Source organism: Pholis gunnellus, assembly GCF_910591455.1.
Source record: "Pholis gunnellus genome assembly, chromosome: 11".
Classification (NCBI taxonomy): Eukaryota; Metazoa; Chordata; class Actinopteri; order Perciformes; family Pholidae; genus Pholis; species Pholis gunnellus.
The window spans coordinates 18,598,291-18,623,104 of record NC_136538.1 but is presented as its reverse complement, the minus strand read 5'-3'; the positions used below and the strand labels follow the sequence as shown (position 1 = coordinate 18,623,104).

The following is a 24,814-nucleotide window of genomic DNA, read 5'->3' as shown; positions in this document are numbered from 1 at the left end:
CTAATCCTGGTATCTCATAACAAGAGATCAGTCTGCACAGCCAGAAGTAAAAGCCTAAGCATGACAATCCATTTCTTTCCCTGACCGTTTTCTTTACCATCTTTCTTTTCTCCCACTCCGACTCCCCCTTTCCCCCCTCCTTCTCCTGTGCAGCTCTGAGATATCAGGTTTCACTGAACTGCATATGAAATTCTATCATACTCGCTGTTGTAATAAAACATTCCTGCGTCCTCTCTAGTGAGATGAGTTCATGACAGCTTTACAAAGCAGCAATGAGACACCTTCAGTAACATAGTACACAGCTTTTTAAATCAGCATTGTGGCAAATCTGTATATATATCCACTGACTCAGCAGAAGAAAACTTCCTCTGAATCCAGCCAAAGAAGCTGGATGGTTCATGACACAGCAGGAAGTGGCTCTGACTCTGACTTCCTGTCTGATAGCTGGAGAGGATGTGAGGCTATGACTGAGTGTTAATCACTACACATGACTAACTGCGTGTGGCAAGTTTTATATCATCTATCCCCAAAAGGTTATTTACTGTTTTCCAAAATACCTTTTAGCAGCGAACAGAGGCTTTACAGTGTGTTTCTCTACACACTGACTCCTAACACTGATTTTTTAAAATTATTTCTAGAAAAAACAACAAATTCATATTCATATTCATATTATTTCCTGCGATTGTCAGCAGAAACCAAATTTTCCGAAATCATGAGAAAATAGACTTACATTTTAGACTTAAATTGCCCTTTGTTTATATTTGGATCACAGATTGTGCCCTTATGTTGTAATTTGCATAATTAGGATTCGATTCTTATTGACCTCAGTCTTGATACAAATCTTTATTGACAGGGAGATTGATTAAAAGCAGTAAAATAAAAGGTCCTATTGATTGCTAAAAAAAAAACAGGTTAACCTCTAACCCTTCAGGACCTCAGCTCCTTCTACTTTTACCTTGAATGTCTTCTTTTGTTTTCCTCTGTATCTCTTTATTTCTATCTTTGCAGTCCTTCTCCGTCTCCCTCTAAACCCCTTTACTCCTCCTTCAGCTGGTTGAGCTCATCCTCTTATCTCTCCCCCTTTGTTCTCTCCTGTCCTTTTACCTTTGTCCTACCCTCTCTCTCTCTCTCTCTCTCTCTCTCTCTCCGTTTTGCATATTTCCATCTGTGAACTCACCCCATTCAGGCTGCCCAGGTCCTTGACCTTGTGTTCGTCTGTCCCAGCCTCGTAGTTGATGACTGCGTGCTGCTTATCCACACTGCGCGACTACAAACGAAAACATACACAAACATGAAGAATTAACCCACTGGGAACACTTCATCTCTAGTGCTCTTCTTCAAAATGTCTTCACATCTTTACAAGAGTGTAAGCCTGACTGTGAACTGCAGAGTAGCATCTGTTTCTTACACACACCATTAGAGGGCTGTGTGTGACTGGAGCAGACTGTGCTATGTTACATCGTTATGCAGGTATGAGCATCCAACGCCAGGAATCTATGATAGTGAGCCTCAATGTCACTATGCATGAGATCTACTGTAATATCAACTTGAAGCAGATCAGAAGGTATTTCAATGTCTCTGACACGGCACACAACATGTCGACACTTCCACAGCTGTACACACACACACACACACACACACACACACACACACACACACACACACACACACACACACACACACACTATCACCTTCTGTGTGGTGAATGTTAGACTCAGATATACATATATTGTGGAATTTGGCAAATATCCCTCTCAAGTATTCACTGACATTGACTGATGAGAAAATGTGCTGCAGTCTCCAAATGTCTGTTAGAACGCCCTTCAGATAAGGCACATCATAAAATACAAGAAACAAAGGAAACCTTGTCCTGGAACTGTTAGCTTTCATATTTGATTCAAAGGTTCGATGTGTGTGCAGCTGCTTGCCAGATGTTTCAGTGTAAGGTACAACATTTCTCTGCGATTTGCTCATAATTTGGGGTTGACAAAAAATTCCAGCCGTCATTTCTTTCCCCCCCAGCGGTGACCAAACACAGTGATAATATCTGACAAACGTGTAAATATGTATTAACACAAGATCCATCTCACAAATCCATTACCGGTGCTGAAGTGTTGCGCAGCTGAGCCACTTTGTCTCACTCATTATTCATGAATACACTTTGAACAAAATGGGAGTGAAAAAAAAAAGAAGAAGATGAAAACCAGAATATTAGTAATTTGCAGTGTGAGATTCAGGCAATAATTAGATTATTGTGCTGCAGTCAGCCCGTTCTGACTGGGAGCTGGATCTCATATATATTCTCAGACTGCACCCTCATGCTAAAGTCAAAATCTCGTCTGAAGCAAAGCAAAGGGAAGAGCCAACCCTCCCAACAGATCACCTTAGTGAGATTAGTCTCGATCTAACAGGATAGAAACGGACGGAGCTGCTTGTTGTACCTCACACCGCAGGATAGAGCAGACTCAGGCTGCTACGCACGGATAAACTGCTGACCAAGCGAATATGTGCCGAGGCAACTGAGAATACAGATGTGGAGTAATGAGTGAACGAGAAGGAGATAAAAAAGATAACAAGAAGAGGGAGGGATAAAGTCATGAGGCGAATCTGATTCATCAAGGAAAGAAGAAACACACACACACACACACACACACACACACACACTGCAGATGAGTTGAGCTATAGGAGCCAGAGGGAATAATTCTGAGAGACAGAAAGAGCTTTAATAGCCTCACTGACTATTATATGATTTAGGCTGACATCATGGAAACTGTGTATTTACTACACTCCTTCCCCCTTTTTAATAAATAAATGCTCTGATCATGAGGCCAGAGCTTGTAGCGAGTAATAATTCTGTCATACAATCATTTTATATTTGATATTCCGTCTGCGAGTGTGTTTTACTTGGGTCATGACACGAGCTGACCTTAACGTTTCGCCATGTGATGAGGCCTCGGCTCTGTAAAGCAGTCACATGGAGGACAACTAATCAGCTACACAAAGTAGCACACAAACACAAAAAAGCCCAAAAATGTCTTCAATTTGGAAGCTTTCCCGAATCTTTCTATCATTATAAAGACATCACAAGGATATGAATACAATAACACATTCACGTCGACTGAGACATATTAAAACTCTCCTTGCTTCAGCAGATGAGACTTATCACTTCTCTCTTGATGTTTCCTCATCACAGAGCTGTGAGAGGATTTAGGTCAGCAGGCAAACTAATACAAACTCAGCAATCAGCGAACTGAAAGGTCAACTAAAGACACAGTGCTGCTGTCTGTAAGTGTGAAACGTCTTCTTAAATAAAGTAGTATTTCTCAATTTAAAGTGTATTCTTGACCTTGTGAACGTCTGTGAGTCTATGACAGCTGGAGGTTTCGTGATACAATCAATAGCCGCAGAACAGCGAGCACTTCTCAAGTTTTATGTATACGTACACGTCTAAGTGACATTTGTAGAATGCATAGAAGTCGTGTTTCAGTATATTTTAAAAACTTCAAATCAAATTTGTGTTATTCTCATTTAGACTGGAACATCAAAATATAAAACCCTCTCACCTTAATAGTTAGAGTCTCAGTCTATTCATAAACTTCAACAGCAAAACATAAACTCTATAACCACCAAATAATACTTTATACTTTAATCCAATTTTATATAAATTAGAGACCACACTGACCATTTTTAGGCTAAACTCAGTTTTACCGATGAATAGCTTGAAGCTCAAAAACTTCACAAGTTAAAATGACTTCAATCAGTCATGAAATGAAATACATATTGTATGATTTTATAAGCCTGTTTTATGATTCAGCCTCTACAACCCAGAAACCCCAGAAATGAATTACAATTCTATGTTTGGATTAGTTAATTATATCTAGAAGGCATAGAGCATCATTTGTTTTTAGCTCATAATAATTCTACAATACTTGTGTTTTGATTCGTTTACAAAGTGCTGCATAGAAAGTAGAATCTTAGAAACAACTCTAATTTAATGAGGTCATATTAAAAACAGTGATTTCATAAGATAGATAGCCCAATCTGAAAAGTGAGGCTGATTTCAACAAACACAGTAAAAATGAATAAACATCAGAGAGCGACACCGGTACCAGTGAAAACTAAAATATACTGTCATAACAGAGACTGCTGCCATGGATGCTCCCTCTACACACTACATCCCACTCAGTCAGATAACATCTAACTCAGGAGGTATCTGCCCCACTTTCTATTAATAGTGCAGTGACCAGAGGTAAACAAGAGCAAGCATACACATGGTCTCCCTGGATGTATGCACAGCTGCACAGACACCACCGCAGTACACACACACACACACACACACCCACACAGTACATATACACACTAATATGATAACATATAAACAGTTTCTGCTACTGCAAGAGCAACAGCATGAGCATTGAAACATTTGTAAACAGTTAGCTTATGTAACAGACCGCTGTGAGATCAGCAGGTTATTTATATGACTGAAATGAGCCGCTCGCATGAGTGTCAGGCTCTGTGTGTTATCTGGTTATCATACTATCTTAGGACTTAGTAACTTACTAAGACTCAAGCTGTTATCAGACTGCGTTTTTTCTTGACTAAAGACAGCCACTTCTACGGCGAAAACACAACAAACACACTTCGCCCACGCTGGTTTATTTAAGTGAAATAAAAGTGTTGTCACCTGTAGCATGAGCTCGCAGTCATCCCGGCCCACAAAGATCATTTCCCGGGGGAGTCGGTGGCGAGTGCCCCCGCTGCTCACCAGGAACCACGAGGTCACACTCATCTCTGCGACCCGCTGCTGCCTCTGAGCAGAGAATCAGCTAATCTGCAGTTTAATAAACAGCGTTGAAACAGTTCTCTTAATGATCTTCACGCTCAGTATTCAAATTGCTCCGTCATCATCTAAACAACCTCACATCTACTGAAATGCTGAAACAGTTTAATGGATGGAGATAACCTATAAAATAACAGCAGGGACACTTGCTTTGTTGAACCAATTAAGTCCAAACACACACACAGTGCTGTGATAAGGAGGAATTAAAATATAAAAGGAAGTCTCTGCATATTGTACGGTTAAAAGAGGATAACTCATCCCAGTGTCGGTCCATTATCAGAGTCAACCTTGCAATATGCAACAGTCAATTAATATTAGCATTTCTAGAAGAGACATTTTTTTTTAGTATTTGCAAACATCATGTAAGTAAGTTGTTATAAAGAAGTGAGTTGTATTACACACCTGTGGTCCAGGTAGCTCACTGCTGATCAACTGCTGGCAACACAACACGGCTAGGCCATCCTGAGGGAGGAGAAGAAAGGAAAAGATGTTCTTTCATTTATATTCACAGAAGCAGTGCAAACACACATAACGTATTTCTCTGCAACATGACACAAATAGCCGAGATGTATGAAAAGAATATGTGAGGCAATAAAGGCAGCAAATAAAGTGTAAACATTGGTGGAGATGCACAGAACGAGAACACTCCATCTTGCTTTGTTTAGCCGGGAGGAGGGGGAATGAGGTGGAGTGGGCGGTCTTGCAATGTGATGCCGCTGCGTCTACTCCTGGAAATGAACACTGAGCCAACCAGGGAGATACGTCCTCTCTTTCTCTCTCTCTCTCTCTCTGCCCGCCCTGATCATTGCCAGATGTTGGAGGAGGAAGTGATGTAGGAATGTTGGCTGGGCTCCCCAGCAGGACATTTATTTTCCCCTGCTGCCCACCTCCTCCCCTCGCTCTCTCTCTCTTCCAGAAGAGCAGGAAAGGAGGTCAGAGCCAGCAACAGCGACTTTCATGCTGCTCAAAGCCGAGAGGAACAACAGATTAAGCAGAACTAACTAACTGCTTTTGGCTATGGGATGAGTCACTGGCTGTAAACAGCCTAAAAGTACCTTTTTTTTCTAATTTAACTTTTCACACCGTCACAAGATGACAACGAAACAGAGTGGAGCCTCTTCGAATGAAGTGGAGAATCGGTTACCTCAGTTTAAAAAACAACAACATTCAAAATAGATTGCTGCGTTTGGTTACACCTTAATGTTGAATTACATACAGAGGTTTAGGCAATCTTAATACGGTTCATAATTATTTATTTCACTATCAAACATGCAAAAAGAAGCTTTTCACGGCAAATTTAAGCGGCGCTAAAATAACAGGAGCTCTGTCGTGTGTAGAAAGTGCCAAGAAAAGCCAATCAGAGAGGGAATTAAAGATTATTGAGCTAAGCTTTTGCTCAGTTGACCTCATAAGTACTTGGTATACCAACGCAATAATCCCACGGGTACAATTTTAATCAACCGCACACCTCTGACAGTTCCTCGCACGGAGCTGTTGAGAACGTGACGGCACCAAAGCAACAGCTGTCTCTGATGTAAACGGGATCAGTTTTCATCACAGTAACAGCTCAGAATATCCAACCATTTTATGTGATATACGTGAAACGCTTAATGAGGACATTTTAGACAGTTGTTAAGTACTCTGGTATAAGTAATCTGCTGCAACACGCTGCCACAGATTAAGTGTGTTTTGGTCATATTTTCATATCAGTCGCAAGCTCATTGACAAGATTGGTGTGTCCAAACCAGACCAATAGCGTGCATCTTCAACTACCCATGGAACAAGTATATTAGGAATATGGAAGAGGTATTGTGTGTAGATATTACACTGGAGCACCACACTATCAGAGAAAGCCAACAATTAAACACCAGCACTGCCATTACACTATAATTAAGTGTGGTTTCTCCTCCGCACTGGCACCAAAGCATCTGAAGGCCCTGCCGTGTCAATAACCACTGCACACTCACTGCAGAAATGCAACATTAACGAGAATGTGGTCGAGGAGCCTGAATACGAAGCCCACCAGCCTGTGTGGTGCACATTAAAGAAACCTTCTTGCTATCGCACATGAAAGACACGGCGCAGCAGGAGGAATGCAGCGGTAGGTCTGAAGGATGGCGTCTGCTTTACATGTGCTCCTTACAGTCCTGATGTTAGGCGGTTAGTTCAGACAAAATACAAAAAAAACACATTTCCTCACTTAACTCTGCGAGTGTCTAGCCACACACAAAGGTAGATTTTGAGATACCTACGGAATATCTTGGATTTTAGCCTCCACCTCAATACATTGGAAGTGAATGGAATTAAATTGATGGGGTTTAAAGTATTAAAAAAATCCTCAGCAAAAAATGGAATCCCCTTCAGTCTGGATAATAAAGAAAAAAACTGAATTAATCGTCAGAAATCTAATCAGCAACTGTCGTGATAATATTTTCAAGCAAAATGCTAAATATTCTCTGCTTCTTTTTCTTTGTCGTTTTTTAACAGTAAATTGTACACATACAGGGTTTGCAGCGTTGCACATTGTCATCCATATCAAAAAAGATATAAATAGAACATTATTAGGATAGTAATAGATTTAAAATGAATCATTACTAATAGCGAATGTTATTCCAATAAAAACAGGAAAATATGAGAAAATATGTTTATGTTTTTTTGTAATTTGGATGAACCAATCATTCCCACCATTGTGCCTAAAATTGTCTGCTTCCAATAACTTACAATGACAGACCTACAGCGGTAAATGCTAACTGTTATCATCTGAAATGTGAAGCAGTCCTTTCAATGTTGAGATAGTGGCACACTCACACAGACACACAAACACACACTCACACACACACACACACACACACACACACACACACACACACACACACACACACACACACACACACACACACACACACACACACACACACACACTCACACACACACACACACAAAGAATGAAGGAGTGAAAGGCTGGATTATTCTAAGATGACTGTGAATTCTTTGTATAGAGGAGATGGACAGTGAAGAGACAGGAAGCATGCTGTGCACTTCCAGTGCATCTGATGTTGATTTGATGACTGTCTGTCTGTCTGTCTGGCGTTCATAAAAACAACACGTGTCATCTCCAGCGAGGCTGCTCATTCACAGCTGAATCACATTGTCATGAGGAAAATCATCTCATAACACCAACAAAAGGTGCAGATTTGAAGCAAATGAGTATGAGCACGGCTATTAATATCCATTATATTATTCAATATTCAGACATTAGAAATAAGTGGGGTGATTATAAAGCACTGCTGGATAATCGGATCAATTAGCTGTGGCTAATCGCTGTGTTTCTGTTCTCCAGCTCAATATTTTTCTTGTCTTTCCAACAATTCGTATCTTTTCCCTCCACTCCGAACGAGCCAATCACAGAGGATGTCTGATAGGGGACAGGAAGTGATGTAAAGGACATTGTTTACCGTCCTCCTCCCCTAATATGTTTCTGTGCTGCGACACATGGCTGCTGCTCTCCACACAGCATCCGGCTCCAGAGCGTATCCCAGAATGACGCAACTCCACGACTCATCTGCCTCTCACCCTCCCAGACCTTCACATCACCACAGCAACCCTAATAGCTGACTCAGACCGCATCACACACACACAGTGACAGCTGCTGTGTGTCTCCTCCACACACACACACACACACACATTTATACAAACACACAATTGTTAAGCAAACCAAAGTGAGAAATAAAGTAGGGGAGAAAGAGACGGACTCGTACGTCCACATTGTGGTCTGATGATGGGAGCCAAACTTAGCCTCTGGGTGTGGTTGTCGACCCACATTGAAAAACATGTATCTCAGTGTCGCCACATCAAAACGTACCAGTAGCTACAGTGCATAATAAAACCACTCATAAAGTTAAAACCATGCTTGAATAGCTCCATAGTGTTTAATGACAACAGATAGATATTGACATATGTCATATTTTGCTGCTTGCTGATTGAGAAAACCAAAAAAGGTGCAAATGTATGAGGCATTTATCGCTCTGAACTTCCACGTCTGTGGTCTTTCCCAGGAGAAATCCTCTGGAGGCAGGAGGTGATGCATTTAATGTTTACAACAACAACAGCAGCAGCAGCAGCAGCAGCAGAAGCGGATCTGATATAAATAGCCCTCTGTAGTTAGAGGAGCTGGAGCAGTTATAGCCCAAAGAAAAGATTTAAACTAATTAAACTCTACAGAGAAACAAAACATGACTCTTGTGGATTAAACACTTTATGCATGAAACTAAAATGTAATAAATAATAGAGTCAATATTGCAGCTTTGCAACAGCGGAAACAAAGAGAATAACGGGTATGTGAGTAAAAGGTGTGAGTAAAAACCAATAGAAGGAAAGTACATTGAAGGTCAAGACCAACAGAAGAGCAGCAGCCTGTTCCCTTTGAAAACGCTGATGTCAGGTCAGTAAATCAATGGGTGATAAGGGACCCTGAATTGGTCTTGCAACCCTGGAGGTGTTTTGGGAGAAAGGAAGGAAGCCCCCCCCCCCCCCCCAGACCCTGGGGGTATAAAGAACAAACCAGGCAAGACGAGACAGTGGAGCAACCTCCGGACAAACGGACAGACAGACAGAAGCCTGGCGGTCCCCAATGACGGGCTCCACGGTAGATCTACAGACATGAAAGAGTGCAGTGGAGGCAGACAATCGTTTGTTCTTCTCCAAACTTTGAACAAGAAGAGAAACTGGGCTTTTCCTCTGATGCAGATAACGAGCAGACACAATGTTGTCAGCTCGGCCGATGTGAGCTAGAAGTTGCTGCTCTATTCCCCCCTTTTTAAAATCTTACTTCATCACCTGCGAGCATTACTGTTTTCACGGAGTTCATTGCACTTCCCTAAACACACTCTGACACTCTATTGTTATGATACTTCCAGTCCTGTAATGTCTGTGTGTATCCCTTTGAATGACAACTGGCTACAGCTCCACGGAGCAGCCAGACAATCACAACAAAAAGTTTCGTTTGATAGAAGTTAAATAATACAGTCTGTATGAAATGTTCCCGGCCTCAAATTTGAGAGTGCACAAAGGAGCACGCCATGGCTGCTCCGGGGATATCAGTCTTTTAAGTCTTTGATTCCTTTTGACATTTTAATGTAGTTGGCCTACTTTACCTCTCCTCATAAATAAAGAATAGACGAGCAAAACAATCACTAGTCAACTACAACTGGATGTATGACGGTAGTTTAGTGGATTTACCAGTAAGATTCTATGTATTAGGACAAAACAAATTGAATTCATTTGGAATATTTCTGAATTTATGCAGAAATAAAGACTGAACAGCAGCATTCATCTCGAACGACTGGACCACAGCACCGTGCATGGAGATAATTCATCACTGTGGTGTCAGTACAGCACCTCAAATCTGCTGAAACTTGAGTGTGCACGTGTGGCTTTATGTGTGTTAATGGGGCTTATAGCCTACATGCAGCATGTGGGTAACAAAAAGAAAAAGAAAAAGTGTCCCATGCAGCAGAAAACACCATATGGTGCAGAAAAGCGGCCACGGGCATCACATGAGCAGTTGGCGAGAGGAACAAACAAGCAGAACACCTCCACGTAGCCAGCATCCGAACAGCCTGCTTTATTGTTATCACCGGACACAAAACAGCTCAGACCCGTCCATAAGACACGGACCCGCCACATGCTCGCTGATCCCTGTGCTCCACGTGACCTACAGACCTACATTCACACCGACGTTATTAACCGTGTTTTAAAAACACCGCCCGCCTTCCAGCCGGTATCTGAGAAAGTGAGAAGTTATTATCCCCCTGGAGTCTAAGAGAGGGTTACCCGATGCTCTGAACAAGCGTGTACTGATAAAGAGATAACAAAAAAATAGATTGTTAATAATCCAAAGGGAGTTAATGAAGCACATGGCCTGCAGCAGCAGCAGCAGAGTCATTCTTGGTGCATCAAATTCATTCTCCTGAAGCGCGTGTGCACAACGTTCTTCAGGACGTATTTCTGGAGGCAGCTTTGACAAAGACGCATAAGAGCAGAAGAATGTGGAGTAAACTAATTCACGAACTAGAATTAACCATCTAAATGTTAGAGCAATACATGTGATAATAGAGCAGAACATGTCAGTTGATTAATGCGTTAGTCAACAGATATTTTGAGAGTTGATTAAACACTAATGTTTGAGTTCAAGCTTCTGTAACGTGAAGAATTTGCTGCTTTTCTTTGCTTTATGTCACTGAAAGTCAAACATTAAGACAAAAAGAAAATAATTTAATACGTCACAATACGAACAATCGTTTTGTTCACTTATTTCTGTCCTTTTTATAGATCAAACAATTACTGGAAAAGATAAGTGGCAGATAAATCCATAGTGAAAACTGTGTTATGATGTATTGTATATCCTGAATTTACATCCTTAAAACTCTATTCCTGAAAACAAAAAGGTATTTCAACTGGGGTAATCAATTTACCCTCTGCAACATTATTGAATAATACGGTCATATGCATAAATAACTGTATTAAGCACCAACAGAAGCCAAAGCACACAGTGCTTCAGGTTGACTGTTGGTTTGAGTGTTTTCATGGCCCTGCGTGGCCCCTGCTGAGCAGATAATGACTGAGCCGTGGCCCTTTAAGGGGAACATTAGTATTTGGCCAACCCTCCATGTTGATTATGACAGCAGCATTTATGCTGCCCACAGCAATAGCCTCAGCAGCAGCAGACAGAAATAGTGAAATCCACACTGGCACTTAGGAGAGAGAGAGAAAAAACACAACGATCAACGTTGGCATAACAGGACAACCAGAGGAAGAGATGGAGACGGCCCAAATACGAGATCAATATCTGCAGTGGAAAGAAGCACAACATAACCCAGAGGGGAGCATGTCCCACCCCGAAACAGATGTGAAGCTCGCTCTGTTTTATTAGTCATTTCGAGAAGTTCTACGCAGAAAAAGGAAAAGAAGCCCAGACACGCCCTTCATGTTCCATAACAAGGGAGAGGCTGATGATCATGTATGTAAACTGCTAGCCTGTCTCTTCCACACACGTTTCTATTCACCTCCCTTGACTCTCTGACTCGTCACATAAGCCGCAGCGTCGCCATCTGACTCTCGTCGCCCTTTCAAAGTTTCTAAAAAAGCAGATCACTGACGTGAGTTCCACTGCTATTTTTAGCCAAAGTCATCCCGGTACAAGAACACGTTGAAGAGAATAGAAGACATTACAAATATTGAGTTCCAGGCTGGATTGTTTTTTTAGTCACAAATAACACTCCCTCCTCACCACTGAAGTAAAAGTGAACTCACTTCCTAAACTTCCTTCAATACACAATGGCCATGGGCCGGCCAGGCAAGTCCTCAACCACAACTATGGACTAGAGGAGAAAACAGGTTCACGTTACTGACGGAAACCATTACAAACATGGATATTCTGCTCTTTGGCCCGTGTATCATAATACTGAGCAGAAACACCTTTAAGAGATAGATATATAAGAAGTCTGAGTGCACTATTTCTATGCATTTGCCTCAGTTATCGCCTCCTCTGTAACTGTGTAAGTGGACACGTATAAAGGAAGGCTGGGCCTCAGTCTAGCTGGGACATTGCTGCTGCTGCTGCTGCTTCCTCTCTGAGAGTCCGTCCTGTGACACTGACACAGTTTTTAAAAAATGCAACCGCCCGTAGAGACAACCAGCCTGCTGGCAAACCACATTTGCGGGGAGGACAGGAAGGAGGCAGGAAAAAAAAGGTCTAAAAAGGAAAGGAGCAACGCCGGACTGGATGGTATTATCTGCACATTCTATGGCTCAAAGTCAAAAAAAAAATTTGAATTCGTACAGCTGAGGGAGGAGGAGACTAACCAGACTCAGTGGTGTGCAGCCTATAGAGGGACACAGCGGTGCAGTATGAGAGTTATAAACCCTGACCTGGACAAAATGCTGTCTCCACTGGTTAGTCTCCCTTTAACAACACTAAATACAATTAAGAGATATGATCATGATAATAAAATCAAGCTGCTGCTTACAAATGTTTTCAACAGTTGTGTAACTTTGGTATTTGCCATGCATCTAGCATTTTGCACTAAATCCATCCCTAATTCTGTGACCTGATACATAGACAATAATTACACAATTTAAAAAAATGTTTGCATACATTTGTATGGCGGAGGCATTCAAATAAGACGTCTTAGATATATGTGTCAATGTGTGATGAGATATCAGTGTTAAAGACACTGTAATGCAGTCGTGGCACATATTTTCCCCCTATTTCCCCCCTAAGTTTATACATCTCATGTGATGATGACAGCGAGAATCAAACTCAACACAAAGAGAGCGGATGCATGTAGGCCAGCTACATCTGCCCCACGAAAACAAAGCCTCCTCACAGGAGGAGAGGAGGAGGAGGAGGAGGAGGGTCCGATTTAGGGAAAAAACACACTCTGAAGCTACATTACTTAGTGGAATAGGCCTACGGTGCCGTAATATACACTTCAGCCAATATAAAGAGACTCAAAGGAGGACCCCGGAGTTTAGTGTGTTTCCAATGAGATAAAACACAAAGCGACCTTCACTGTGATGTGCATCCTGTCTCCTTAGCCTCCGTGCGGTTACAGAAGGGAGCGTCTAATATAACCAACAAGGCAATAACAAATAGTAATAGCACAGAGGACGGACGTGGCCGGTGTTTTTTTATTATTTTTTTAAAATGTCGAGGCTGTGTCGCTTTACAAAGGCGGAGCAGGCTGGTCATGCTGCTGCCATCAGTAAACCGGTAGCCACCCAGTCACAACATGGTATTCTCGCTTATTACATTTTATGCATGCAAAGTGAATGCAGGTTTTAGTGTGAGAAGTAAAGTACCCGCTCCTCTCACCCGTTTTTCCTCTCTGGTGCGTGTTTCAGTTGAAGGTGTGTTCAGTCTTGGCTCCGTGCGTCGGCCTTCTCTCCCTCCGTCGCTCAGCGGTAACGCTTCTCTCCCTGCAAAACAGCGGCGAGACGCGAGCCGACCGACATCCTGTGAAAGACGCGTCAGGTCAGCGGGAATGGTAAACACACAACCTCCGGTGAACACTTTCAGAATAAAATCAGAGCGACCACGATTTGTGAGTGTGGGATGTGTCAAGCATCGCCAGGCAACCATATGCACAGTTAATCATGTGACCACAGATTAAGTTCAACATCCCTAAATCTGTGGGGAGAGATTAGCACTTACTGACAACTGTGATATAAAAGTTTTTTTTCACCTCCTTGTACAAACATAATAGTTATATATTTATATGTATTTGTTCAGCTTTGTTGTCCTTTTTTATTTATAAGTCTATTTTAACTAAATTGTTTTGTTTGTTTTTGAACTGTGTGTACCGTAAGTACATTGAGAGCAACTTAAGACCAGTCTAATTTATTGTGTGTGTCCACAATGAAGCTAATTGTTGATCAATTTTAAACTATTCAATTTTAAAACCTTAAATGCAAATTAACAGAGCTTCACTGAGGAGATATGGCAACCTAGTCCCACCACAACTAAAAACATAATATAGATTTCTAATGTAACAAATCAATAATCAAACAATTCATTCGAAAAATGTGACAAAACATTGTCTTGATGTCCATGTAGAAGATGAAACTAATAAGACAGTTCTAACATAGTGTCACTTATTTTTAAATGTTCATCATAATGAAGGCGTGTGTCTTAATTATTGTATTCAAATATAAGTAGTTAGGCTTAGTTATGTGGGTGCACATATACTCAATTGGATGTATATGCCTAAACTCAGGAGAAAATATTTTGTAATAGTACATTGTTGTTGTTTTTTTGTATAACTTGTTTAATACGTTTTATTTCTTACTAGGAGAAAGGTCAAGGTTTTTGACTGAAGTAGGCTACAAGAACCGAAGCTTAATTTTTGCATTCATGTGGTTTTTCATTTAACATGGTCATGTTGATTGGACTATAATAAATCAGATGCAGCTGAAATAACACCTACAGACATTTACAGCTTATGGCAAAAGACAAATACTCTACAGATGGCAAAGTAGCTGACATCACTGGATCAGAGGATTAGACATGCATCTTATCTCATTTTAATTTTCAGAAAAATAAAAAAAAAACTTTTAATTTTGAGAGCAGATGTCGTAATTTCCGGGGCTTAGGTGTACGTCTCTGTCTAGCTTGACACAGTTCATCCAGAGCAGCGCCTGCGTCTACACTTCCAACCATGGACGCTGCTTCCAACTCGACCAGAAGCCGTCAGCCAGAACCGGGAGGGCGGGTTTCCTGGACTCACTGGTCACGTTTCAGGGTGTTTTGTGACTTTACCATGATGTGTCTGCTGCACTATGCGCAGCTCAAATTAAGAAGGATGTCCGGGAACCAAACAACACATTTACATAAACGATCGAATTAAATGATTTTGCAACAAGAACATAACAACATTACATTCATTTTGAAACGATATTTCATGTTAGCTTATGACATTATACTGTCGTAGTGACTGCAAGCTTTAAAACATATTGGCATCTGAAAATAGGCGGAATAATTAATGCACTTTGAGTTCACTGAAATGTTTTGTTTGCATATATTAAAACATAAAAGAATAATCAGGCCAGTCTACTCAGAGAACTCCGCACCAGGCTGCAAAAGTGATAGTTGAATATCAACGACTTCATTTAAGTTTTAAAGTATTTGAAATGTGCATCCCCACTAAAATAAGAGCCAAAAACATTAGATATTTTTTTGCTTTAAAAAAAATATTCAAAATTGACAACGTTGTCTGCCTCACTCCCTGTCGACGTGAAAGCACTCGATTAAGTCTTTGGGAGTACCAGCTGGCGAGGGCGGAGCGTTGTTTGTTTTTCGAACAACAGACTCTGTAGACTTTTTTTATTTTTTATTTTAGCTATTGTAAGCTACTTCATCACAGTTTGCTTTTAATCCGGAACACCGACATTTACCTTTGTGTGTTTTTAAAAAAAAATTAGTGGTATCCGTATTAGAAGTTATACGTAATTTTAGTTTAACTGACAATATCGTCATTGCGGCACAAGAGGTGTCACAAATCGAAACCCCCCCCCCCCCCTGTCCGTTGGAGGGGCGTTGTCATTTGGAGCAGGAACGCGCCGCTCGTGCTGTTTGCTAGCGAATGAACGGACAACATGGACGATCCGCGGGACGTTCAAACTACCAAGCGAAACGGGAGCTCCGGTTCGTCGTTGTTGTCGGCCGGTTCCGCGGTGGCCATGGAGATTAAACGGAAGAAAATACGACAGAGCACGTTGTTCCTGCAGACAGAGGTACGATCAAACGGATAACGTTACGGGGGGGTCGCGCGTGCTCTGCCGTCAACACGATTCATAATGACGTAAACAAGCTAATCAGCGGTTTAAGTTTACACTGATTCAATAACAACTATTCGATAGACTGTGATCAAATAACGTGCAAATAACGACTTTAATTGTATAACGTCTCTTTCTGAAGCACACACACACACGCACACACACACACACACACACACACACACACACACACACACACACACTAGCCCCGGTGGGCCGTTTGTTATCCAATACGGGAGTTGACCCTTTTATCGTCATTCGGGTCCCTGAAACCAGATCCACGTACTGTGCATTGTTGAATGCTGCTGAGCATGAGCAGGAATAAAGCTCTCCTCTAATATCATTGCAGACCAAACGCCCACATCTTCTGAGTGACAGTCTGCAAACAGTAGAGGAAGTGAATGTGTTTGTACATACCACAGATTTATAAGAAGCTAAAGGTTCATATTTTAGTTTGTAATAAGATGTTTGTATCCCTAAAACAACTGTGCATGTACATCTGAACTTCCCTTGACTATTTATAACCTCACCAAGACCACATTTCCAAATTGAAAAGGCGATATTTAGAATTTATTACTCCATCTAGGCCACAGATATGTAAGTTAAAACTACCCAAACACATTTTTCCTGCCACTGCTCACTTATATATCACCATCTGCATAAAGTCATGTGCTCACTATTTCGTCCCATCGAGCATATACACACACAGTATGTTGATCATAATGAATCTAACTGATTATTAGTGCTGTTCATAACCACTCCTCTCCCAAATCTGCTCGCATCAGTTCCTCTCAGGATCTGCCACAAAGGTTGCTCTTCAAGTGTGACATTTTCAAGCGTATCATTGTCAAATGTGATTGTGGCGGTGCCTGTACCCTCCTGTGGTGGCAGCCAAGAAGAATCACATTTCCTGAGAGCCTTGTGATATTTGGTCGTGGTCCATCTGTTGCAAGGAACCCTGAAAGTTGTCGCTCCGCTTGTGCCAGAAAGAAAGTTTGGTGCTGCAAATCACTCATTCGTCTCTGCCAAAAAAAAAAAACTCTGATTCAGAGGCACACAAGGTTAAGTGCAGAGTTAAGCACTCTGGAAGAGGTGGCAGGTTGTCATAAAAAGGTTCTTGTTTGTGTGTATAATTTATGTGCGTTGCTGCACTTCACTGAGTGGTGGAACAACACTTGCCCGAAAACAACATTCAAGGGCAACTTCACTTTAACTCCACTTTGGTCCTTGTTTTCATTCTTGTTGTGTGTGTGTTTTTGGTCATTTTTTTCCTTTTGCGTGTTCTGTCTGAGAAGAACACCGACATGCAGGAAAAGCTGGACTTTGAGATGCGAATGCGCGAGGGTTCGTACAAGCTGCTGCTGGCCTGCAGTAAGAGAGAGCAGGTTCTCAACGCCTCCAAGAACCTGCTGACCTGTAACGCCAGGATCAAGGCTTATCTCGCACAGCTGCAGAAGAAGAAAGAGGAGCAGCACGGGATTGGAGCAGGCATGAGGTGAGGAGCTGGATGCTCGCTGTGTTCTCGGGTGTGGAGGGTGTTTCAGCACAGTTATTATAAGGTTTGTATTTTTTAAATTTTATTTCAGATGTTCAGATCCAGATGATCGTGTGCCCTGTAATGGGACAATTGCAATGTCTGGTAAGATCTCTCCCCTCTGTTCAGAATAGTTCAACACTGGAGAGTGTCTGTGCGTAATAACTCTGACACCTAAGATAATTTAGTTTCACAAAATGGATAAAGAGTTAATTCATTTGTTCCCTCTGCTGATTTAGGGCTGCGCATGCCTTTGATGTGGAGGGATTCCGCCTACTTCAACAACAGAGGGAGTAAGTTTGTCTTTGCTTTGCTTCCTCTCGTGCCCTCTGTTTAGCTTCGCCTCATGTCATTTCACCTCTCGTGTTTGTCAGGCTCCCGTCGGGTGGCCGTGTTCTGCCTGATGCAGATGGGCTCGGAGGTGTTTGACACAGAAATGGTGGTGGTGGACAGATCGGTCACTGATATCTGCTTTGAGGGAGTCACCGTCTTGTGAGTATTTAGTCCAATAAGCAGTATAATACGCTTAGAACAGCTGCACTTACTTTTGGGAAGCCCCATGTTGGTGCTGCTGTGCAGTGGTGGAAAGAAATTGAGTATGTTGCTGGAAATGTGTTCTTTATTTAGTATCATGAATATCAGAATATGTATTTGAGTTTATTTCTACAAACACTGACTCATCCATTGTTAGGAATATTCCAGGTCACAATCACTGTGACATTTATTATTTATAAATCTTCAGTGTTTTGTTTTAAGTTGGTTTTTAATCTTGGTTTATATACATTTGATTGTTTATGCTCTGATTGAAACGTCTCCGTCCTCTCATAGTAAAGAAGCAGTTCCTCAGTTTGAGCTGAGGGTGGAGCTGTGGAGCTGTGCCCTGGAGGAAGAGCTCACGATGGCAAATACGCCAAAGAAACTGGCCAAGAAGCTCCGCCACTCCTTTGGAAAGACGGCTGGGAAGAAGCTGAGCCCTCTGCTGGACAGTCCGGACCCTGACACCTTCCTGCAGTACAACCCCATCCCCTTGTATGTATTGTGCTTCCCCATAAAACCCTTTACAGACTCCGGGCTCTAGGTTTAAGATTCTTGCAGTTGGGAACAGACTCAGTTATCGCTTGTTACTGGAACGAATGGTGTAGCCACACTGTACACCGACGTAAACCAATCATTTCGGGTTTTGAATACTGACATGCTCAGGGACATTCACTGATTGTGTTTTCGTGCCAATAATAACTATTTTATTGAAAAAAGTGCATGTTTTTAATGTTCCCGCCCAGCTGTATTTTATTTGTACTCAACGGCATTTAAATCTCTCAAACTGAACATCTGTAAGTGATACAAACCAGCTGTCAGTGGAGAAGAAACATCGGGATCATTAGGCCTTTGAACAAAGAGATAATTTACAAAGCAGAAACTGCTGGGTATGTGTGCACATGTTGGAGTTGAAGGGTTAGTCTCTTTAATATGAGGGTTAGAGTTGAGCATGAATCTTTTATGGTTAAGCCCGGGAAGCCAAGGAATGAAAATAAGTCAATGCAGGACACTTTGAAGGACGCTAAACTCTGTGTATGTGTTTGTGTGTACTTCTACCTGTACCAGTGGAGCCAAGTACAACCTGCTGGCCCACACTTCACTGTGTCTGCCTGAGGCTGAAGGCAGCTTCCAGTCTCACTCCCTCATTGTCCTCCAAGACGGTAAGAAGCAAAGGCACAGACATTTAATATCTGGGGTTATAAAGGGATTACGCTTTTTAGTCCCTGATTTGAATCAGTACTGTGGTAATGATCCAGTATTTTTACACCATTAAAATTCAACAAAATACCCAATGATTGAAGTTCACCGTGGTAAACATTCCTTGCTTTGCGTGAGTGATTAAATGGATAAGAATGTGAGCGCTGAGGCAGGTTTCTGTGATCTAGCTCTTAATTTCAGGAGTAAACTTTTGGTATGAGTTTGCAGCATGTGGTGTTTAGATCCACAGTGCACATTACGGGTTATTGCTAACGCTCATATGACAAGAAGCAGCTCTCTAATGTGTGTTTGAGGTGTAACACTCCACCTTTGTAACCTAAAAGGTTTAGGAATATTTAACAAATGATAAAAAGGAAAGTTGTTTAATTGTGGTGGTTTTTACCTTTTCACTTCAGATTGAAACAGTTCTTAACGAGGGCCTTTTTAAAAAGCTTATAGTACGTTATTAACATGTAGGTTTTATCTTCATCCACACAGCTGAGTGGTCCTCTTGGCTTCCACTTTATGGTAATCTCTGCTGCCGGTTGGTGGCCCAGCCGGCCTGCATGAAGCAGAGCATGATGACCGGCTACCTGAGCCAGAAGGTGCGTTCACTGCTGTTATCGTTAGCGTTAGCTCGATAGCTGGTTCCTGGGTTAACACTTTAGTTGTTTTTTTTCAGCAAACTGTGGAGGGGATGTACCGCTGCTGCAGTCTTTACTGCGTGCTGAGTTCTGGCATTTTGTCTTGCTACTTCACCCCGGAAGAAATTGATGCTAAAGTGCAGCCCACTCTCAGCGTACCCGTCAACAAGGTAAGACCGAATCTCTGGCTACAGGGCAACTAGATAAATCACACAGTACGGGAAGAAGTTACACTGACGCTTCTGTGTGAATGTATTTATTAGATAAATAATCCCTTTAACATTTGCAGATAATAAACATATAATAATAAAATAATAAAAATGCCACATGACTCACTGATATCCTGCTTGCATCTTTGGCATTTTACTGCTGAATCATTTGTTTTCTGCAATAGCACCGTCACCTTATGCTAAGTTGTCTGTGTTGTTTCTGCAGGACACCCGGATCCGCGTGATGGAGAAAGAGTCAGCAGGCCAGAAATCCAGGAGTCTGTCCATCATCAACCCGTCACCAGAGGGGTCTGAGAGCATCGTCTTCACCACAGAGACCAGCCAGGAGCTGGAGGACTGGTTGGACGCCCTCCACCAGCACCTCTATGATCAGAGTGAGTGTGTGTTTCAGTGTAAACATACAGCAGAAGTGTGTGTATATAAAAAGTATAGGTTACATACAGTGTGTACAGAGCAGGTATGTTTCCTAAAAAGGGCTCGTGGTGGAGTGCGTGTATGTCGGTCTGTTTGGGCAAGAAAAGTTGCTGCACATGTTTTTTAGCTAAACTTAGCGAGAAAAGATAGTATAACCTTTTATCTCTCTCGTGCCTCTCCTTGTTTACAACCAGGCCAGTGGCTGCAATGCTGCAACCAGCTAATGAAGATTGAGGTCGCGTCACCACGGAAGCCATCACTCTTCCTCACCAAGCAGGCTGACTCTGTTTACAATGACCTCAGTGAGTAGAGTAATTGGAGCGAGTGGGTGAAGTGACTTAGACCGAGGTTGATGATTCGCTGGCTTCAGGATTTGTATATTACGTCTATTTATAGAAGATATGATGCTCAAAACAAATGTGATATTAATATGTTATATCAAACACGCATAATTGCTTTAATTTAAGCGGTGAAGCATTTAAATAAAACTCTTTTACATTATTTGTTTCTGCATTTTAATAAAACCACTTTAATCAAATATGGAGAAAAAAAACGTTAATTTAACATTTCGCCTCATCTATTTCACTTTTTACGTGCAGGTATAAATTCACCTGGCAAGTTCGAGAGCATCACAGACATCATCCACAACAAGATAGAAGAGACAGACGGCCGCTTTCTGATTGGTCACGAAGAGGAGAAGGAAGCGCCTAATTGGTCCTCCCTGTTTGGAGGGTCCCATTCAGTGGTAGTGCAGAGAGGTATTCTGTCCCAGAGCAAAACCTCCACCCCTTGTTCAAGCCCCAACACCAGCTCTACATCCATCGGCAACAAGAAGCGGCGTGCTCCACCCCCGCCCTCTGACAGAGAGCCTTATGCTCCTCCCAGCCGCCCTGCAAGACCTCCCCTCCCCACCACCTCTCTTCATCATCATCATCCTCCTCTTCCTCCCTCATACCAGGAGAAGGAGAACACTTGCACTTCGCGCCCGGCCACAAGGTCCAAAACTGGCAGACCATCTTTGGATGCCAAATTCTCTGCCATCATCCAGCAGCTCCAGCGGGGCAACGCTGGAGGAGCCGGAGCCCTCGGCCGGAAAAACGCTCCATTGGGCGTCCTGGATGTACAACCACAAAGTCAGCCTCAGCCTCCTCTCCAGCAGCCGGAGCACCAGCACCACAGCTCTGAGGCCGCAGGTGAACACGCCTTCCTCAGACCAAGTCACGGTCCTGGTCCTGTTCCTGCAGCGAGGAGCAAACTGAGGAAGTCTTTCAGAGAGAGGATGAACCGTAAAGCCTTGTGACCTCGACCTTCGATATTAACTAACCTAATATGAATACTAATACTAACACTAATATGAATATCTACAACACAGTTACAACTTTTTAATTGAGCTCGAAAGCCTTGATAGAATCAGATATCAATATATATTTTAATGCTCCTAAAGAGCAATAATTGGATATTGGTCAACATTGAAAGGTTTAGTCAAATTTTGTTGACAAGAACAATATCACTCTCATCTTTACACTAAATATGAAACTGGAGGCGCTTAGCTTAGCTTAGCATAAAGACTGGAAACGGGTAGCCTAGCTCTGTCCAAAGGTATCAACATCTGCCTACCAGCACCTCGAAAACTCGAAAAAAAGTTTTTTTGTAATCCAAAAACTGAACTGTAAAATTGTAATGCTTTTGGTTTTTATAAAGATTAAATAGACAAGATAAAATGTATCAATTAGTGATCTTTAAAGGTGTTGGTTGGTAGATTATTTTTTTTACCTTTGGACAGAGTCAGGCCCCCTGCTTTCAGTTTTTATGCTAAGCTAAGCTAACCATCTACCAGCGCCGACTTCACATTGCACCGATAGATAAGAGACTGGTATCGACTTTCTCGTCGTATTTTCCCAATAATGTCGACCCATTTCTTCAGCCTTAAGGATGGGCGGCTGACCCGGTCTCTTCAAAAACAAAAGATCCTCACAATGTCCATCACGGCGACCCAAATCCCAGTCGACACCTCCAATCACAATATCGATATCGTATCTCCACTCTCCATTTAAGAACTCTTTCACGTGCAGCCAACCCATAGACGAAATTGAAAGCTGTACGTTGGCCCGAGCACCGCCATCATCAATCCCACTAAAAGAGAAAGGCTCTTTTCTCAGCTCTGGAACATGGAGCGGAGAAAGAGCCTTTGCAAAAGCACTCAAATTGGAATTGATCCATCGGCCGACTGAACGAGTCATTCCTTTTGGAACTATTGACTTATTCCACTCACTGTGACAACTTTATGACCACTATAGCTGATTTTAAGGGAACGGGTTTTTAGGAGCAATTGCAAGCACTAATGTGACTTCTCCATTTCTCAGAGGTCTTAATAATGGAGTGACCTTGGTTTTCAGTGGCCACACAGTATGTCCAACATAATTTAACACTGCAGCCTGTAAATGCCATGAACTTAATCGAATGAATGAGTCCTTGGAGTGGCTAAAATTATGAATGCCCTTGTGTTTTGAACGTATCCAATACTGGCAGCCACTAAAAGATTTCAACCACTTAACAGTCACATGTTGAAGAACGGTCTTCATAATTATATACAGTGTACAAAACATTAGGTTTAGCTACTTTTCTCTGAAATTGGCTGTGCAGTGAAAGCTGCAATCCCATTTCTTTTTTATCTCGCCCCCTAAAATTCTGTTTAATCAAGAGGGGGAGATGTAGATTTGGGGGGGGGGGGGGGGGGGATTACAGGAGGATTTAGTTTAAGCTTTGAAAGAACCCGAGAATGGATTGCACAAAAGAGGATGCTGCTCAATATTAGCGATGTGTGTATTACCGACACATTAGTCACTTTGATGTAGTACTGTATATACCTGGAAAAACAAGGGATGGTTCCTGCGTCAGACCTCGTAGCATTAGTCTTAATGTGGTTACTCCTCGGGCTGTAACAGCTAAAATCACCACAGTGATTATATTGCACTTCCTGTGTTGTCCATCATAATCGCAGGCTATTTTCAGTTGCAGTGAGCATGCTAGAGACTAAGGAACATTGAATTACACGCCGATGTTACTGACAGTTACAGTGAAAGCCAACATTTCTGTAGTGTTTCATATTAACTGTGTCGCCCGAGTGAAAGCAGGAATTGTTGCCCCTGTGGGTATTAAGCTTGAGGGAAAGCATGTGATCTAAATGTACAACTGTTTTATGACTAAACAAGGACTGAATGTTTGTTTTTTTATCAGAGCCAAACTAATGAGCCAAATTTACAATGTTTTTATAATATCTGTCTTTTATATGTCTTGTCAGGTATTAATTACACATGACGGCAATAATTTGTAGGGTTTTTTTGTCTTGTTTTTGATTTAAGTGTTCTGTAATTCCTTTTCATAGTATTACACTGCCAAGTCATCTCAATTTTACTTTAGCCTATGAATTATTTAGACTTTAAGTGGCACTGTGGTTATGTACTAGTAAGTAGGGATACATTAATCTTCTTCCTAGCGCAGAATAATTTGTGTATAGTGCAATGTAAAAAACATCTGTTATTTTTGTTTCTCCAAAAGTGCAATTTTCTCCTCACTCTGTTCCCCGTTATCTTGGAATCTTAACTGTATTTTTCTTTTTATTGCTGATCTGCAATAAAACGGCCTACATTCTACCCTGGTGAGGCTGCTTTATTTTTGCTGAGCTTGGAGGTATTACTGAATATTTTTCATGGTAAAGGTTTACCAGGGGGTGGCAATAAAAGTCAAAGCATAGCTTTTATTGCAGCCCAACACATATCCCATAGAGATACATGCACTGGCACATTTCTCTACTGCAGCAAATACTGGAGAGGCTCCTCTGGCTTTCAGCCCAGAGGTAGCCTGTTGTGAAGATTAAGGCGGATGGAATCTCATAGCCAGATAATGGTATTACAATAATAAAACCCCATTCACACTGCATTTACTCAGGGGGGAAAAAGAAAAGAACATCACATTGACGTTAGTACACTGGCATTAAATATCAGTTTATTCAGCCCTCGCTATTTATCTGCACTTCAGTCAAAGAACACAACAGGAAACATGAGTAGATAGTAAAATATTTTAA

At 41.8% G+C, this 24,814-nt stretch overlaps 2 protein-coding genes across 3 annotated transcripts in view; one reads left to right on the top strand and one right to left on the bottom strand.

Annotated features, from left to right (window-relative positions):
* The window catches only part of cep170aa (centrosomal protein 170Aa), a gene marked incomplete at its 3' end in the record, with an annotated part of 35,344 nt that extends 21,540 nt beyond the window's left edge, over positions 1-13,804 (bottom strand). For both annotated transcript variants that reach the window (XM_079168388.1, XM_079168389.1), the window contains exons 1-4: positions 13,716-13,804; positions 5,243-5,302; positions 4,685-4,831; positions 1,178-1,267 (exon numbers count right to left, since the gene is read on the bottom strand). In XM_079168388.1, the coding sequence (XP_079024514.1) occupies positions 1,178-1,267; positions 4,685-4,789 (195 nt within the window). In that variant the 5' untranslated portion in view covers positions 4,790-4,831; positions 5,243-5,302; positions 13,716-13,804. The remainder of the gene's footprint in view (positions 1-1,177; positions 1,268-4,684; positions 4,832-5,242; positions 5,303-13,715) is intronic.
* Positions 13,805-15,994: 2,190 nt separating this feature from the next.
* Positions 15,995-23,403, top strand: rtkn2 (rhotekin 2; the record flags this gene model as incomplete). Its single annotated transcript, XM_079168988.1, has 12 exons — positions 15,995-16,132; positions 17,470-17,669; positions 17,761-17,813; positions 17,948-18,001; positions 18,083-18,200; positions 18,537-18,737; positions 19,311-19,405; positions 19,941-20,047; positions 20,125-20,256; positions 20,522-20,690; positions 20,925-21,032; positions 21,330-23,403. The coding sequence occupies 12 exons, from the start codon at positions 15,995-15,997 to the stop codon at positions 22,028-22,030; spliced, it is 2,076 nt and encodes a 691-aa protein (XP_079025114.1). The 3' UTR covers positions 22,031-23,403.
* Positions 23,404-24,814: the final 1,411 nt, after the last annotated feature.